Source organism: Pseudopipra pipra, chromosome 3 (genome assembly GCF_036250125.1).
Source record: "Pseudopipra pipra isolate bDixPip1 chromosome 3, bDixPip1.hap1, whole genome shotgun sequence".
NCBI classification, from domain to species: domain Eukaryota; kingdom Metazoa; phylum Chordata; class Aves; order Passeriformes; family Pipridae; genus Pseudopipra; species Pseudopipra pipra.
This window is the reverse complement of record NC_087551.1, coordinates 102,344,832-102,361,776: the sequence shown is the minus strand read 5'-3', so window position 1 is coordinate 102,361,776 and position 16,945 is coordinate 102,344,832. Positions and strand designations below refer to the sequence as shown.

The 16,945-nt window shown below is 42.8% G+C and overlaps 1 protein-coding gene across 2 annotated transcripts; it reads left to right on the top strand.

Moving 5' to 3' along the window:
* The first annotated feature begins 2,276 nt into the window (after nucleotides 1-2,276).
* On the top strand, nucleotides 2,277-16,285 carry E2F6 (E2F transcription factor 6). 2 transcript variants are annotated; one of them, XM_064650532.1, is made up of 7 exons: nucleotides 2,277-2,476; nucleotides 7,859-7,907; nucleotides 9,472-9,688; nucleotides 9,982-10,141; nucleotides 11,158-11,271; nucleotides 12,548-12,695; nucleotides 13,426-16,285. In XM_064650532.1, the coding sequence occupies exons 1-7, from the start codon at nucleotides 2,420-2,422 to the stop codon at nucleotides 13,470-13,472; spliced, it is 792 nt and encodes a 263-aa protein (XP_064506602.1). In that variant the 5' UTR covers nucleotides 2,277-2,419; the 3' UTR covers nucleotides 13,473-16,285. The 2 variants fall into 2 exon arrangements, with proteins under 2 accessions (XP_064506602.1, XP_064506601.1); XM_064650531.1 differs by having other exon boundaries at nucleotides 2,277-2,485.
* The last annotated feature ends 660 nt before the right edge of the window (nucleotides 16,286-16,945 follow it).

Here is a 16,945-nt window from a genome sequence, read left to right as displayed (position 1 = left end):
CTATCATTGGTGATACCATAAACTACTCCAAAGGATTGCCTAAATGGAAAGGCTAGTAAATAAAAATTAATTCAGTATTTTTTCAAATATCAGAGTGTTATTTGACCTGTTCAGTCTGGCGTGTGAGAATATGAACAAAGTTCTTCATGGCTTTGAATTCTTCATACCAGACTGGCAGTTTTACACAATGCCCGATGAAATTGGGGAGGGGAAGTGACTGGAAATTTTACTTGAAGTGTAGATGGGGAAGTGGAACAGTTCAGAAATTCTTTAAGCAAAAGGACTCCATGACAGACTTATCTGTTTTAGAGGACAGTTAATTGCCATAAAGAGCAACCAAGCAACAGATGGGCTATTTAACAAGGAGCTGTTTTTAAAAGAAATGCTTTTGTCCAACAAATAGAAGTTACCTACTCAGCTGGAAGTTTTTATATTATTGCTGACGTTGGCAAATCAGCAAGGTGTCAGTCAGTGCTTGAAAAAGGTTATGAGTGTGGAGGAAAGGGCAGGAGCACTGGGGAAGGGATGTTGATAGGAGGTAAATGGACAGGCTGAGTTTGGACAAGCCACATTCACTCGTGTCTGGCCCAAGAGGAACATACCTTGCCCTTCACCAATGAGCCTCTCGTAATTAACTCATTCTTGACATGGGCATTCTATCTGTGTCTGCCCCGTGAGTGACACACGCAGCTTTGGCTGCCTCATACTAGGAAGTCACGACAGAAACAGATTATTTGGCAAGAAAGCAATACTAATTATTCTCAGACATATTTGCACAGCAGGGTGCTCTCTCCTTGTTTATGCTTGTCAGAGACTGAAAAGGTTAATGATTTATGCATTCTAGGATTGCCAAGGGACTTTTGCAGGCTTCTGCAGGACTTTGCATTACACTTCTGATGCCCCATACCCAACACCCCCCCCCCCCCCCCGCCAATCTTGAAAGGCGGGAAAAACCCTTTGGCCAGACCCCTCACAGAAACTCAGCACAGACCCAGGAGATGCTGGAGGCTCGTGGCATGGCCTGTGACACTAACCACGGATATAGTAACTCATAACTTCTTCGAGGGGGGGGGCTTCTCCCCTTCACCCCCAACAGATCAAGGCCACCACTTCAACTGACAGACATGGAAGCTGCAACTACCAAGTTTCATCGCTGGACCCTGTGGGCGGTCTCTATATATATATATATCTTTCCACTCTCAGCTTTTCTTTCCCTTACTCTCCCTTATCCTGTCTTTCCTTTCTCTCCCTTATGCATTTCCCCCCAGGGGTTATCTCTATGATAGATGACATAGATGACAACAGCCAAAATGCTAACATACCTGTTCAAACAAAATTGTTAAAATGAACCCTACCTATATGCGTTTAAAATAAACCCTACCTATATATGTTTTCAAACACCGATTATTCAGTGTCGTTTCACTCTAATCCACCCCAAGGGAATTATTGATAAGAACCTGGGTTACACCCCCCCCTTTTTCCTGAGGTGGGTCGTAACTGCTGTACACTGAAGGAAGAAAAATCTCCCTCCTCCACCCAAATGGTGAGGACCTCCTCTCTCTTGAGGGGGAGTTGTATAAGGAGCAGCTGAGGTCACTTGACTGTTCAGCCTGGAGGACACCGAGGGGAGACCTCGTTGCAGTTACAGCTTCCTCGTGAGGGGATGAGGACGGGCAGACACTGATCCCTTCTCTCTGGTGACCAGTGACAGGACCCAAGGGAATGGCCTGAACTTGTGTCAGGGGAGGTTAAGGTTGGATATTAGAAAACGGTTCTTCACCCAGAGGGTGGCTGGGCACTGGAACAGGCTCCCCTTGGAAGTGGTCACAGCACCAAGTCTGACAAGAGCTGAAAAGGTGCTTGGATTATACTCTCAGACACACAGTGTGATTACTGGAGTGTTCTATGCAGGGCCAGGAGTTGGACTCGATGCTCCTTGTGAGTCCCTTCCAAAATCAGCATATTCCGTGATCCTCCCCCTTAGCCTACACTGGCTGCCGCAGGGCTCAGGGCGCTCCCGCTGCCGGCACAGGCGAGGAGAAAGCGGGGGCGAGCAGACCCTTTTCTCCGCCGCTCTGGGACGGTGACGAGAGGGGGAGGAAAGGCATTGATTTAGCGCATTTCCTCCCGACGTTCGGCGGGACCGGGGGGATGCCCCGACGGGGGCGGGAAAAGCCGGGACGGGCTGGGCAGGGCGGGAAGGTGGCGGACACTGCCGAGCGCGCGCACCGCGGGGGCCGATGGGTAATGGGGGGCGGGAGGCGGCGGCCATGACGGGCTGCGCTGAGCGCGGGAGCGGCCCCGCGGCGCCCCCCGCCCGGCCGGGGCTCGGAGCCTTCCCGTGAGGGCGACCGAGCGCCCTCCCTCCTCCGGCTTCTCGGGGTCGGCCGGGGCGAGGAGGAGGAGGGGCCGGGCGGACATGGCTAGCCGCGATAAGTGGGAACGCCTGAGGCCGCTGCAGCCGGACACGCTGCGTGTGAGTGAGGTACATGGCGGGCGGCCCAGGGAGGCACTGCCTGGGGATGGGGAGAGGGCAGGACACGGCGCTGCAGCCGCGCTCCTGCCGCGGGAGGTGGTGAGGAGGCGGCCGAAAGCCCGTCCTGCATCCCCTGAGCGGGAAAGGCGCGGCGGGCCCGGGCAGCGTGGTACCCGAAAGGAGCCATGCGATGCTTCCCCTCGCTCGTGGCATTCCCTCGATGCTTCCCTAGCAGGCTGCTAGGGAAAGGGGCTAGAGTGCAAAGGGATGGGTTTTCTTACTTGTGTTGCCTACAGCCTCTTAATCGAGCTAAATATTTTGTAGCTGAGTTTGAGAAAAATGGACTACGACTGTATTCTGTTCTTCTCTGAACATCTGTGGTGTCGAGGCACTTATATACAGCTGCCACCGCAACTTTTAGTAATGCTATGAGGTAGCTAGCAAAAAACCAGGCCTACTTCTGTGAAACTTCTTAAAATTTGTTATATTTCTTTTAATTATTTTTGATAGTTGGGCTAAATGGTACTTGGTAGTATTTTCTTACAGCCGTGAAAGAGTTTACGTGAGTTTTTATGCTGGTAATTGAAAATTTCTTATCGTTGGAAACCATTGTCGTAAAAAACAAAGGGTGTTGGGCACAGCTTCTCTATCTAGGTGTTGAGATGAGTCAACCAGGGGTGATGCTTTCCTGAATTGGCTTTTTGTAAACAGGGAAGTCAAGAATGTGGTAATTATTAACATCCTTGGCTGTAGTGGCTGTGTGTATTGAGTTTGTATGGCCAGGTTTTAGTAGTGGGAGCCAGAGATGTGGGGGGGGGTTACAGGGTTGGCTTCTCTGAGAAGCTGCTAGAAGCTTCTTCCATGTCCAATAGAGCCAGGCAGCTCCAAGAGGGACATGCTGCTGGCCAAGGCTGATCAATCAGAAATGGTGGTAACGCCTCTGTAATTAACACATTTAAGAACAAAAAAGATAAGTTCTTGCACAGATGTAATTGCAGCCAGAGGAGAGCAGAGTGAGAATATGTGAGAGGAACAACTCTGCAGACACCAAGATCAGTGGAGAGGGAGAGGGAGGAGGTACTCCAGGTGACAGAGCTGAGGTTCCCCTGCAGCCCATGGTGAAGCAGGATGGCCCCCTGCAGCCTATGGAGGTCAATGGGGATGCAGAGATTCACCTGCAGCCTGTGGAGGAGACCCACATCGGAGCATGTGGATGCCAAAGAGAGGGCTGTGAACCTATGGGAAACCTATGCTGGAGCAGAGTCCTGGCAGGGACTTGACCTGTGGAGAGAGGAGCCCACGCTGAAGCAGGTTTCCTTGCAGGACTTGGGGGACCCACATTGGAGCAGGCTGTGCCTGAAGGACTGCGCCCTGTGGAAGAGTGACCCATATCTCAGAGGTTCATGGAGAACTGTTGCCCATGTGATGGACTCACAGTGGAGAAGTTCATGGAGAACTGTCTCCTGTGGGAGGGATCCCATGCTGGAGCAGGGGAAGGAGTCCTCTCTCTAAACAGCAGCAGAAACAACTTGTGATGAACTGACCATAACCCCCATTCTCCATCTTCCTGAGCTGCTGGTGGGAAGGAGAGAGGGTTGATGGGAAAGTGTTTTAAGATTTATTTTACGTCTCATTATCCTGCTCTGATTTTGTTAGTAATAACTTCAGTTAATATCCCGAGTTTGAATCTGTTTTGCCTGTGATGGTGTTTGGTGAGTGATCTCTCCCAGTCCTTAACTCGTGAGCCTTTGTTATATTCTCTCTTTCCTGTCCAGCTGAGAAGGGGAGTGATAAAGCGACCTTGGTGAGTGGCTGACATCCAGCCAGGGTCAACCCACTACAACCCACCATGGAATAGTGGATGTTGAGGAATACATCTGGTTCAGGTGGCTCGGTTTCCAAACTGCAAATTGAGCTTTGGGTGGGAGCCAAGAGAGACATGAGGCCATGAACTGCCCAACAAAGGGCAAGAAGATGAGTGGTGTTGGCCAAGTGAGTGGACACAGAGACACAGCAAACACAGCCTTTGGATAACAAAAGGGCACAAAGACGGGTGGAGCCAGTGAGGTGGATGGACACTGGGAGGGACGGCGGGAGCAGAGGACTCAGGAGGAATAGCAAGACCTGGGTGCAGGTCAGGGTATAAAAGCTCAGAGGTTTTTTTTGTTGGGGGTCTGTCCTTGGAGGCAACAGCTTGGGCTGTTTCCGTGTTACTGTGCTGTGAATAAATTGCTTTATGGAATGAGATGTCTGAGACTTTGCTAAGGGAAACCTGGTCTGACTGTGTGAGTGGGGTGTGTAGGGAGTCAAGTGTGGCTCCCATTGGTTCACTGGAGCCACCCACTGTGAAGAGGCTTCAGTCCCAGCAGTGAAAGTCTCTGGTGTTGGGAGTGTGACTGGGAAGTTTACTTAACAGTGGAGTTCAAGACCTTGAATGTAGTGAGGAAGGCTAGTAACAGAGTACAGAACATGGATTCTGTCTTTTCGCGGCTTCAGGACTTAAACTTATTCAGGCAACAGGTAGCTGAGATTTTAGGGGAGGCAACTTTCAAAGTTGGAAGAGCTGAATAGGTGGAGGTCAGTAAGGATAGAGACATTCTGTCCTGATCCTCATGACAAGTAAATGTGTTAAGGGATGGGCACGGCTACATCTGCACTGTGGGGAGGGCAAAAAGAACATATACAGGAGTTGAAAGCAAAGACAGACCATAAAGAAGAAGGATAAATACTGTCTGGACATGTAGGTATGAAGCTTGGAAAGCCGAAGTTGTAATGTTGAAACTAGCCAAGGAATGCCAAGGGTCACAATGTTAAAGAAACTTCCCTGTCTGACCATCCAGGAGCTAGTCTGGGAGTCACTCTCACACCACCTGAGCTGGGACTGAGGCTCCTTCACAGCTGCACTCACAGAGATCAGCTTTCCCGTAGTGTGTCTCACACATCTGCATACTTAATATAATTTAATCTTGGTGCAACAACAAAACAACAGCTAGAGCTGGTGCCTCCAAGCAAGGGCCCCTGAACAGAGGAAACCCTGGGCTTTTGTACCCTCACTGTCTGGATGAATCACTGTCTGGAGTCCTCCGCCCCTGCCGGGTCTCCAAGTGTCCAGTCCCCTGGCAGGACCGCAGGTTCCCGGGCCCTTTCTTATGCAAGGGTGGCAGTTCACTGCCTGGTGCCTGGAGCTCCCATCTCCCTGAGCTTAACCTGCAGCTCACACTGCAGTTGTACACCAGCAGTACAGCAGGGGAGGGGAGGGGTGGGAGGGGGAAATAGGTGAACCTGCTGCTAAATGGGGCAGGTGGTTTAGGAAGACTAGACACAGGTAAGGCTGCAATACTTGGCCTTATTGTGTGGCTCTTCAGAACTGATGCCTCCTAGGCTTTGTGTCTTAAAGAACAACCAGCAGTGGAAAAGTGTCAAGTTAGGAATCTCTTGAGAAAACCCATCCCAACCAAGTCCATAAGACTTTCTTGGGATACATTCTGAGAGAGCTGGCTGATGTTATTGTGAGGTTGCTCTTGTGATTTTTGAGGTTGTAGAAGTCAGCTACAGCTTAAGTCAGCCTTTCTTCAGTCCCTTTGAAAGGCATGGAGCAAGTTCTCTGGGAAGCTATTGTCAGGCACGTGAAGAAGGTGATTGAATAGCCAACATGGCTGCCTGATTACCCCGTTGCTGATGAAATGTCTAGATCTGTAGATCCAAAGCCTTGGATGTCAACTACATTAGCTTTAGCAGGACTTTTGAAACTGTCCTGCAGCATTCTTCTCTTGGAGTTGGGATGTTACAGATGTGATAAACTACCAGATGAGTACAAAAATCCTTGGACGAATCATCAGGATCAAAGAAGAACAGTTAGTAGTTCATACGTTACTCAGAAGCAGGTTACAAGTGATGTTTCTCAAGGGTCTATCCTAGGACCTGTCCTGTTCGTAGGAAGAGGATGTGAGATGCCCCCTCATGATGTTTATGGGTTGGAGGAAGGCATCATCAGACACCTCATAAACTTCAACCAAGGTAGTTGAAAATTCAAGTGTGAAGTCCTGCACTGTACCCTGCAGTGGTACAGACTGGGGGACCACTCTGGAAGGACCTGGGGGTCTTGATGGCCAGTGGGCTAAATGTGCACCTGCACTGTGCCCTAACGTTAAGGCATAGGAAGCTGTATTAGCAGGAGAATAGCCAGAGGGTAGTGATTCTTCTTCCTTACTTGGCATGTATCAGGCTGCTCTTGGAATGCTGTGCCTGATTAGGCCCAGTAGTACAGAAAGACTGTTGTTAATAAACTCCTGAGGGAGCTTGTTGCAGCAGCCCTTCAGTAGAATCATAGAATATCCTGAGTTGGAAGGAACCCATAAGATCGAGTCCAGCTGTTCGCTTTGCACAGGACAACCCCAAGAATCACATTGCAAGCCTGAGGGCGTTGTCCAAGAGCTTCTTGAACTCTGTCAGGCTATGGCCACTTCCCTGGTGAACCTGTTCCAATGCCTGACCACCCTCTGGGGGAAGAATCTTTTCATAATATCTGACTAAACCACCCCTGACACAGCTTCATGCCGTACTTGCATGGATCTTAAGAACTGAAGAAACTGGCCAGACACTTCACAGTTGTACATGATGAGAGGCTGAAAGAAAATAGTCACAAATTGAAACAAAAGAAGCCAGAGAGGTTGCAGCTTGATGTAAAATGGAACTTCTTCACTGTGAGGACAGGGAAGCAGTGTAGTGGGATGCTCAGGGAGATGTAGCCTCCATCCCTTGTAATTTTAAAGGCCCAGTTAATTAAGCCTTGCATAAGCTGCTCTCATCTAATGGCTGTTCCTGTTTGGAGTTGGCGGTTGGACCAGAGGTGACCTTAGGTCTCTTCCAACTGTAATGAGTCTGAATTTGAAAATGCTTCTGTTCTTAAATTGGGGAGAGGAGTGTAATGAAGTACCTGCTTAGGTTCGTTACATTAGTATCTCGCCCAGAGCAGGCTCTGCTGCCAGTCTAGTTTGTAACGTATAACTGTAGTGCTGTATAATAGCAGCGTATCTTCCATATATGAGCTGCTACATGGAATAGATGAAGCTTGGATTTATAGAGATTATGCAGTTATCTCTTTGTGTTGTGACCATTGCTTGAACACTAGGGCCTTCAGTGGTGTTTCCTGCTTTCCAAAACAGAGAGAGATATGCTGAGATTAAGGGCTGAAAATTCTGTCAGGAAATAATGAGCACGTATCCCTTCTGTCTGGTGACACTCCTTCACATTAATACCTGTTGAATTGTCAGCACTGTGATGGCTGTAGCATTTGAAGTTGATTTGGGGATTTCTTCTGAAAAAGCTTCCCCTGTAAATAACATTTTATGACAGTTATTTTTTCCTTTTTTATTTCCCCAGCCACCGGTGATCAACGTGAATGTGCACAAAGATGCACAGCTTGTGAAAAGTAAGTTGCTGTGTTTCATGTTGGAAGATTATTCTTTAAGTATTTTATGGCTTTTTACAATGTGAGTACATGCTGTAAACAAATGAGAAATTGTAATGTATCTCATATCAGCAGAGCAGGAGAAATGCTGAACACTAAATGAAATAACAGATGTGAAGCAATACTTCTTCATAGTTTTGCTCTTAAAATTTGTTGCAAATATACCTTCCCACTGCTATAAAGAAAATAATGCTCGGGAAAAGTGAGTTATAGAAAACTGAAACATCATGCTGGCAAATGCTGGTTTTCAACTGGTATTAATAAATGTAAAAACAAGCTTGAGTGAATTTCTGGGTGTTTGGTTTTTGTTGGGTTTTTTTTGTTGTTTTCTCACCAGTTGAATTCTTTCACACATCTCACAGTAACACAGTCCAAAACCGAGTAGTTGGACCTGTCACTTCATGTTAAAGAGTGCACAGATTTGAACCCATGGAATGGGTGTTATACATTATGAATAAAAGTATGTGTCTCATTCATCTTGGGAAAAATACTGATGTTTGAAGTAGAGCATTTTCTAGGGAAGTTTGTTTACACGTGCAGTCACCTTTTCTTAAAGCATTAGACTGGAGTATTGCTCAGCAACACAGTTCGAGATGAACAGATTTTTCACAGGTATGAAATACCTAGTTTGCTTTACAGGAGAAAAGACAAGTAATAGCAGAATTTAACAGTCTTTCATTGCCTCTGGCATCAAATGAGTGTGTGTGTGTATCATGTCTTTTTTGTGCCTCAAATATAGATGCTTTTTTGTGCTTTTTGCATACACAAATAACATTCTCAAGTTAAATAAGCTGTTTGTCAGTGACTTTTCAGCTGTTTCTGCAAATATGTTGGTAATGGATACACATAGCACAGGGATCTCTCTTAAACCTGTGGTGTTAGGGTGTCTGTAGATCTTTATTCTATTAGTAAATTAAACAATGGAATGACCAGTTCTTTTGCCCTGAGGCCAAATAGTGCAAACAGAGTTTGTCCACATATTAAGTTCTCCTACCCCAGAACAAATTGGTTGTTTCTAGGCTGAAACAGTCCTGAAGCCAAGCTGACTCCTGAACCATGCCTGATTGTTATTTGGGAGGTCTGCTGGTTAATCTGGGCCAAAAGGGTGTGAAAAAACATTTTAATGGTGTCATGGAGCAGAGATAGAGCTGCATTTCTCTGGCAGTGCCCCTGACTATCTGTGTATTGTTAACCCAGGATTTCATTGGTATTCATCCAGTGATCTATCTCATGTCCTATGGAACATACAGTTACACAACTATTAATATCCATACTAGCAGCGTGAAGTCATAAATGTTGAAAGCACGAGGGTGCATGCTTGCTATGTAGATACAATCACTGCAAACAAACAAAGGTATATGTAGTTAATAGGCTTTACATGATGCCTTTGCAATGTCAGCATTAAAAACTGCAGTGCTTCCAAACTTTTATCTTCATTGTTACTTCATCACTATCCCTTTTTTTTTAAGGAACACTTCATGCTTATGTAGTAGCTTACCCTAAATATTCTATCAAAACTTCACAGAAACTGTGGAAGTCAAAAGGCCACGATTTGATGCGTCCTTGGTGCTTTTGACACGAAGATTTATGGCTCTTCTCAAAAAAGCTCCAGACGGTGTTCTTGATTTAAATGAAGTAGCAACAACGCTTGGAGTACGAAAACGAAGAGTGTACGACATCACCAATGTGTTGGATGGAATCGATTTAATTCAGAAAAGATCTAAGAATCTTATCCAGTGGATGTGAGTTGGCTTTGAAACTTCTAATTTCTGAAACAGTAAAACCGAACAATATTGAGTAATGTTTATAACTTTGAGAGTATTTTTAAGCATTAAATTACTTTTCATAGATAATATTTTGTATCCTTAGGCTGTGTGAATTATTTAATATGTCAACAAGTATCAAGAGCAAAAGCACATGGGAGCTATTTCAGCAGAGTAAAGAATGACAGTTTCTGACTGCTTTCTGTTAGTACACATGAGTATTAACAGGCTTTTATTGATAAACATACTAAACAACTTTCATATTCTTTTAGAGGTTCTAATCTTGACCAAGTTGTCGGAAAAGCACCAGAGCAGCAAAACCTTAAAGATGAACTTTCTGACTTGTCAGCCATGGAAGAAGCTCTGGATGAATTAATCAACAATTGTGCTCATCAGATATTTGAACTAACAGATGACAAAGAAAATGCAAAATATCCTTTCAACTCTTGCATTACTTTAACACATGATTTTGGTTCCAACTACTCACATACAGAGTAACAAGCATAGGCCCATACCACAGGTATGGAGTAATACTTGATGAGTTTTAAAAAAGGAAACTTTTTGGTTATTCTGTATTTGTGTTTGCCAGTCATGTACCTTGCTTTGCAGTATCATGTACAGTCCAGCCTGTTTTCAGATGTGTGCTGCTTGTGTAACCTTTCCCCTGCAGAAGAACAAAGTGCAGCAATGGTCTTAGTACCCTGACCATGACCTTGTTCTCTCCATTATAAAGTTCTCTAAGGGACAGGTCTTGACCTACCATGAGATTGAGTTCCTTAGCGAGATGACAAATATGGACTCAAAATGGAGTCCTGTTGCCGAGAAGATATAATGGTATATTGGTTGTGTCCTAACACTGTTTTGTCTCTTGAGAGAGGTTCCAGTGCAGTTTTGACTTACAGATGGGTTTTGGCAATAGAAAAGAGATTTCTTTTACAATATGACATAAATGTTGAATTTTGGCTTTAGGTTACAGTAAAATATTACTTAGCTCCCTTGTTTGCCAAAATGTTAAGGTCTATGCTCAAATGAAGTGTGTCCATTTTCTTTACACTTTACTTGTTCTGGTTAAGAAAATAGTTCTGTAGTTTCCCAGGAAATTATTTTCATGCTATTAGAAAACATAAAGTAGTTTCTCAAGCACAATATTCCCTCTGCTTTGTAGATTCATGACAGCATCTGGGAAAAATGTCAAATGTGTTTGGGGTTTTTTAATATTGAATATATTTTTTCTTCCTAGAAATAAAGAAAAGCTGGTTTCCACTTGTTAGCTAATTCAATAGCTAACTTGTTAGCTTCATTTTACAAAGCTAATACTAAAATAATCTCAACACCATTGTTGACCACTTTTCTTAAGTTGGTATTTTGCCTCAGCATAACTTGACGTCACACTCTTTGCTTCTGCTCATTAGCAAATTACTTTACAGAATCCTTGACCAATGTATACACTAGCTTATGTTACATACCAAGATATCCGAAGCATTCAGACATTTCAAGAACAGATTGTGATTGCAATCAAAGCTCCAGAGGAAACCAAATTGGAAATACCAGTTCCTAAAGATGTAAGTTCTCAAATTTGACTTTTTGCAGCAGCAGTCAGTAATTAACTTCTGTTTCCTTTGTCTTGCAAATATTGGTAGTTCGTTGTTCTTGTGTTCCACTGAACAATGCTGTAGGGATAATAGTCTGAGAAACTTACAGTATTTTTACTTAAATCATTAAATAATAGTGTCTAGGCTTTAGGTACCTGGGTCTTGCTAGAGAGAATGGAACAGCTGTAATAAAGTATGAAATGTGCAGTATAGTTGAAAAAAAGAAAACATTTTGTCACTCTAGTAGATCGTGTCTAGATGGATTTTTGATAGAGGTGGGGGCCGTGCCCTGTCCTTACCCCATGGTGCAATACTCAGGCTCCATTCCAGTCACACAGAGGAGCCAGACCTTTTCCCTCTGCACCCAGCAATGCTGCATCTACATACTGGGGCCTAAATACTGAGAACCCACTGCTTAAAGTAGTGCTCTGAGAGGGGAAATCCTGGAAGTGAGCTTAAGATAAGAAATGTAGCTTTAACTCAGCTTTCTTTTTGCATATGCATTTTTTGTAATGTTCTTAATTGCACAGTCATCAAATTTGCCTTGCTGCGTGCACAGAAAGGGTGGTGATATCTTAGGAAAAGGAGATATGAATCAGTAGAACAAGAAGACTTAGTTCCACTGCATAGATCTCCAATGGTTTCCCTGGTAAAAGGAGCTGGCTCTTATCCAGTGGAGATGAAAAAGATAAAATTCCAAAGACTTCCTAAAGCAATAAAAAGACAGAATTTAAAAAGCTGTATTTTAGAGAGAACAGAATCTTCTCTCAGTTGTCCATAAAATTATATTTGCTCTGTGTCTTGCAATGTGATGTCTGCTGAAGGGAAGTAGTAGAAGTGATAGGGGTTAGTTGCTTTGCTGTGTTGTTAAAGCTGCATGCTCTTGATTTGTTTTCTGATCCATGGCATTGATTTGTCAAGTTTGAAATTTTATTACTCTTCCTAAACATACAGTAAATCTTGGTCATATATCTAAAGGTTAGTAGAAAGACTAAACAAGTACTTAAGTGCATTTTCTTCAAAAATGAAAACTTATTAGCTTAGTGCTGCTTAAAAACTGTCCTACAAATATATGTAATAGTCATTATTTATGTGGAAGTAGTAAAGCAATTTTAAATAGTTATATCATTCCTGTATTTTTTCTGTTCTTAATCTATTGGCTTTAAAATATGTGCAAGAACAGATAAAGCATGTGTAAGACGTGTTCTTTGAATTTTTGAATTATATGCAAGTTGCTGTTTTATAGGATCACATAGAAGTACATGTGAAGAGCACAAAAGGACCCATTGACGTGTATCTATGTGAGGTGGAAAAAGAGAAGTCAGGTGCCAAAACTTGTGAAGATATGGATACTGTCAGTTCTGAAACTGAACCATCAGTTCCTCCTGATGAAGGTAATGTCCTCCATTTACATTTTTATACATGTTTTTTTTTTTTAAGATAGTCGTACCATTCTGATGAATTTGTAAACTCTACTGTTGTACAAGTATAATTTTCTGAGCATAGTTTGTGGGCCAAGGTGTGTGGGAGTATAGGAAACGCCTGGAGGAGAAGTCTCCGTTGTTGTGTTACTTCACAGCAGCAGGAGGTCAGAGAGTCAGGCACGTGCACATACAGCAAGGCACTCTTGTTCCCTGACCTTTTCCTTCCTTCACTCGTTACTGGTTTCCTGTCAGAGCTGCACTCTGTGGATGGAACAATGTGTGTCAGTTCTCAGCTGCTGCACTACAGAGTCCAGCTCAGCTGAGATTGTTACATGACAGTTGGGATGTGGTTTCAAATGAGTGCGCTGCTGTTGCTCATTCCTGCCCTGTCTAAGGGAGGGAAGACTAAGAAGAGGGGATGTAGTATTTTGATCTCCTAAAACAAGATTGGATGGAATATAGTCTCTCAGAAGCCCCAGTGCTTCAGGATGTTGTGGCATAAAAATAAATGTGGAAGGAATTGCAGTAGCTCAGAACACAAAAGAAAAATTATTTTTAGCACTGCTGCTTTATATTTGAGGGGAAGAGTTGACTTTTTAATCTTAGGCATTTTTTTACTTTATTTTGCTTGTAAAGTAAGTCAGAATTGTATTTTCTTCAGTGACAGTAATCACATTTCTTTTTGAATTTCCTTTCAAAGTGAGATCTCCGAGGGAAGAAAAAAACTTTTCTGAGATGCCAGATTAATTACAACATAAAAATCCAATACAGAATGTAAATACCTGTGTTACAGAACTTTACCAAAGCTGCTCGAATCTGCAAACTTCATAACCTGAAACGTTCCAAAGTGTTTTAAAAAAAACAGCAGTTGGATTGATTCAGTGCTTTCATAGGATTACTTATCTTACCAAGTCAAAAGACACAACAGTTCCTGGAATTGCTTTTAGGAGCCTTGTTTTCATAATTGCATGGAATCTACAGAGCTTTGGGAAAATTATAAGGTATTTTACCTTATAATTTTAATTGACAAAAAACATAGGTAATTAATTGCTTCTAAAATTGAAGGTTGGAAAACTATTCCTGGAACAGTCTACAATCTGTGTGAGAATGTATAGAATGAAGGAATGCACTTTCAGTTCTGAGTTCTGCATTACTAAGCAGGATTGTCAATTACAAGTTTAGCAAAGAAGTGGTGTATAGGCAGCTTTTGCTATAAGGAACAAGGTGTAAATATCCTGAGAGTTATGCCTTACGCTGTGTAGGTGCTGTTTGCATTGTTTGCATCCAGCTCTGCATGAACTATGGTATCAACACTGAAGTGAAATAATTGGGCTTTGTGTACATACCTGTATTATGTCTAGGTAGTTACTGATGTAGATTTATTGAGATAGTTTGCATTTCTGCCTTTGTACAGCAAAGAAATAAAATAAGCTTACAAAAATATGAAATAGTCTAATAAAACACGTTGGGTTGCCTTTGTTGGAATTCACTGTGTAACTGCAAACATTTTAAATTATGTGAAAATTTAAAATCTGTTTTACATGGTGCTGGCAGTTAACAGATCTGCATCTTGTGATGCCACAATCCCGTAGCAATTTTCAGGAGAAATGTTGTGGTCAATAACTACTTAAGTTGGTCCATTCCTGTTTCCAGAGTTTACACATGGCAGAGCTTCGGCTGAGTATCATGACGTCTTTGTGGCTCAGCTTGCAAAACTACATAAAATACTTATGGACTGTATCTGTATTCATCCAGCTTTAGTATCCATAAAATGAAACTGTGGAGTTTTGATACTGGGTTTTCTAATGAACTGTCACTGTACAAATGCCATGCTTGGGCTCACTTCACTCCAGTACGGAAAAGTGACACCATAGGTTTTGAGACTTTAAGGGGGTGTGTTGGCTGGTTTGTGTTTAAATTGGAAGTCCAAGTCCTTGTTCTCCTGATCTCACAGCATCAACAACTATGCATCTACTCACAACTGGGAAAAAAACCAAGTGCAAGCTTGTGATAGAAAGTAATCTTGACTTCTTACATATGGGCTACCAACTTCCAGCTCCAGAATGCAGGACTTCAGTATTGGATACTATTTTTCTGTCTCTGTAAAATGCAAACTACAGGCTGAGTTGTTACAATAATAAATACAAGCACGGAGTTAATACATAATCACAGTAAAAATGGGGAATGTGCTCCTACAGTGAAGCTGGAAGTGACAGTAAGAGCATCTTTTTGCACAGTAAGATTGTCCTTCAGTGGCTGGCTTCTTTCCAGATGGCAAACTCTCTATTTGATTTTTTACATTGCTGTTGTGCTTTGGTGGGGACGGAGGTCTGTTCTGAAGAGAAGTGTTGATTCCCCTACACTGGTTCAACAACTCAGGACAATGTTTGTCATAAAACAAAACAGCACTAACAACTAGTACTGAATGCTCTGTGTTACAGTGGGATTTTATTACATGTTCATACAATCCTAGAATGGTTTGGGTTGGAAGGACCTTAAAGATCATCTTGTTCCAACCCCCCTGCTGTGGGCAGGGCCACTTTCCACTAGATCACAGAATGATCGCTTAAGTTGGAAATGACCTCCAAGATTATTGAGTTCAGCCTTAACTGTCATGTTAACTAGGCCATGGCACTAAGTGTCATGTCCAGTCATTCCTTGAACACCTCCAGGGATGGTAAATCCACCAGCTCCCTGGTCAGTCTGTTCCAATACTTAAAAACCTTTCAGTGAGGAAATTCTTCAGATGGCCAACCTGAACCTCCCCTGGCACAGCTTAAGGCTATGTCCTCTCGTCCTTGTTCAAAGCCCCATCCAGCCTGGCTTTGAACACTTCCAGGCATGGGGCATCCACAACTTATCTGGGCATAAATATTCCTAATATTTAGGCTAAACCTACTCTCTTACCCATTACTCTTTGTCTTATCTGTGGAGTAAGGAAGTATATTTTTACAAAATAACCATCTTACAAATGTTAAGGAAATCTGTCTTCAAAAGCAGAACGTTATTTAAATGAAACATTAGGATTTTTCATTTTGAACAAATCTCTAGTGGCTGTTTTTTCTTCCTCATATGTACAGGTTTTCTAGCTGTAGAATTCATTTTTAACTACACAATTGTCACAGTGAAATAGGAGAAGCTGTAATATGACAATTACACTATAATTATTAAATACATCTGTTCTAATAGTGCACCTCTAGTGAAACGAATGGACTTTTGAAGATTAAAACACTGTCGTTACTATTTGGTTATGTACAATATTATCCACTTGCAACACTGGAAAACAATGTACTGTGTAAGCTCAGTGCACTAACTAACTGAAAAGATTTGACTTGGACTAGAGGAAAAATTCCTGAGTGATGCTGAACTTAAATACGAGTTCACTTGCAAATGTGACAGGACCTTACTCTGAATTTGTGTAATAACGGTTGATTTTTTTTTCTGAGAGGGTATTAAGGTTATTTTTGTTGAGCCCATATCTGTCCATTTTCAGTATATTTGTGTGTGTAAGCAGCTCCCTTGGGTAATTGAGGACCCTACAATAAAATTAAAAAGCTCCAGTACTGTTTTTGTGTTCCCTTCAATAAGAACGGCTGAGTATCTAAATGCATTAATCAGCAACAGCAACAGCCAAGATCTGTAATTATAAAATGCCTGGGTTTGCTGACTCTGTAACTGAAACAAATGCTGCAAGTTGCCAGGTCAGCCTGCATTTGATGTGGGAAATCACTCGTCAGTTTTCAGATATAAACTGCAGTTTTAAATAATGTGATTAGTAAAGAAGAGAGAAGAGTCCTTCAAATTATTAGTGGTTGGAAAGGTCTTAAAAGCCAGCAAATTTCTTCCTTTCAAATAATCTTTTTGTTGTGTGTGAAGAGCCTCATTAATAAGCATAATTGAATTACACTGATTTCGAAAATCACTTTAGCTATTGTCATTGTCAGTGGCAAAGTTTGCCTGCTGGCTCCTCATGTGCTGGGGCTGACTGCAAGCCTTAAACCATTGTGTTCCATGATCCTGGAGGGCTCTGGCACCATGCTGGGACATCAGTAACTGCTTAATAAGAATCTGCTATTTTTGGTTCCACTTCTGATCTGTCACTGGTAATTTGTGAGAAGCGTGTTGTGAGACGTTGTGTAGTTTATAAAAATCTACATGAGGCTTCTCACACAGATGTTAACTGAAGGATTGGGATGCTCGTTTATAAGAAAACATGATAT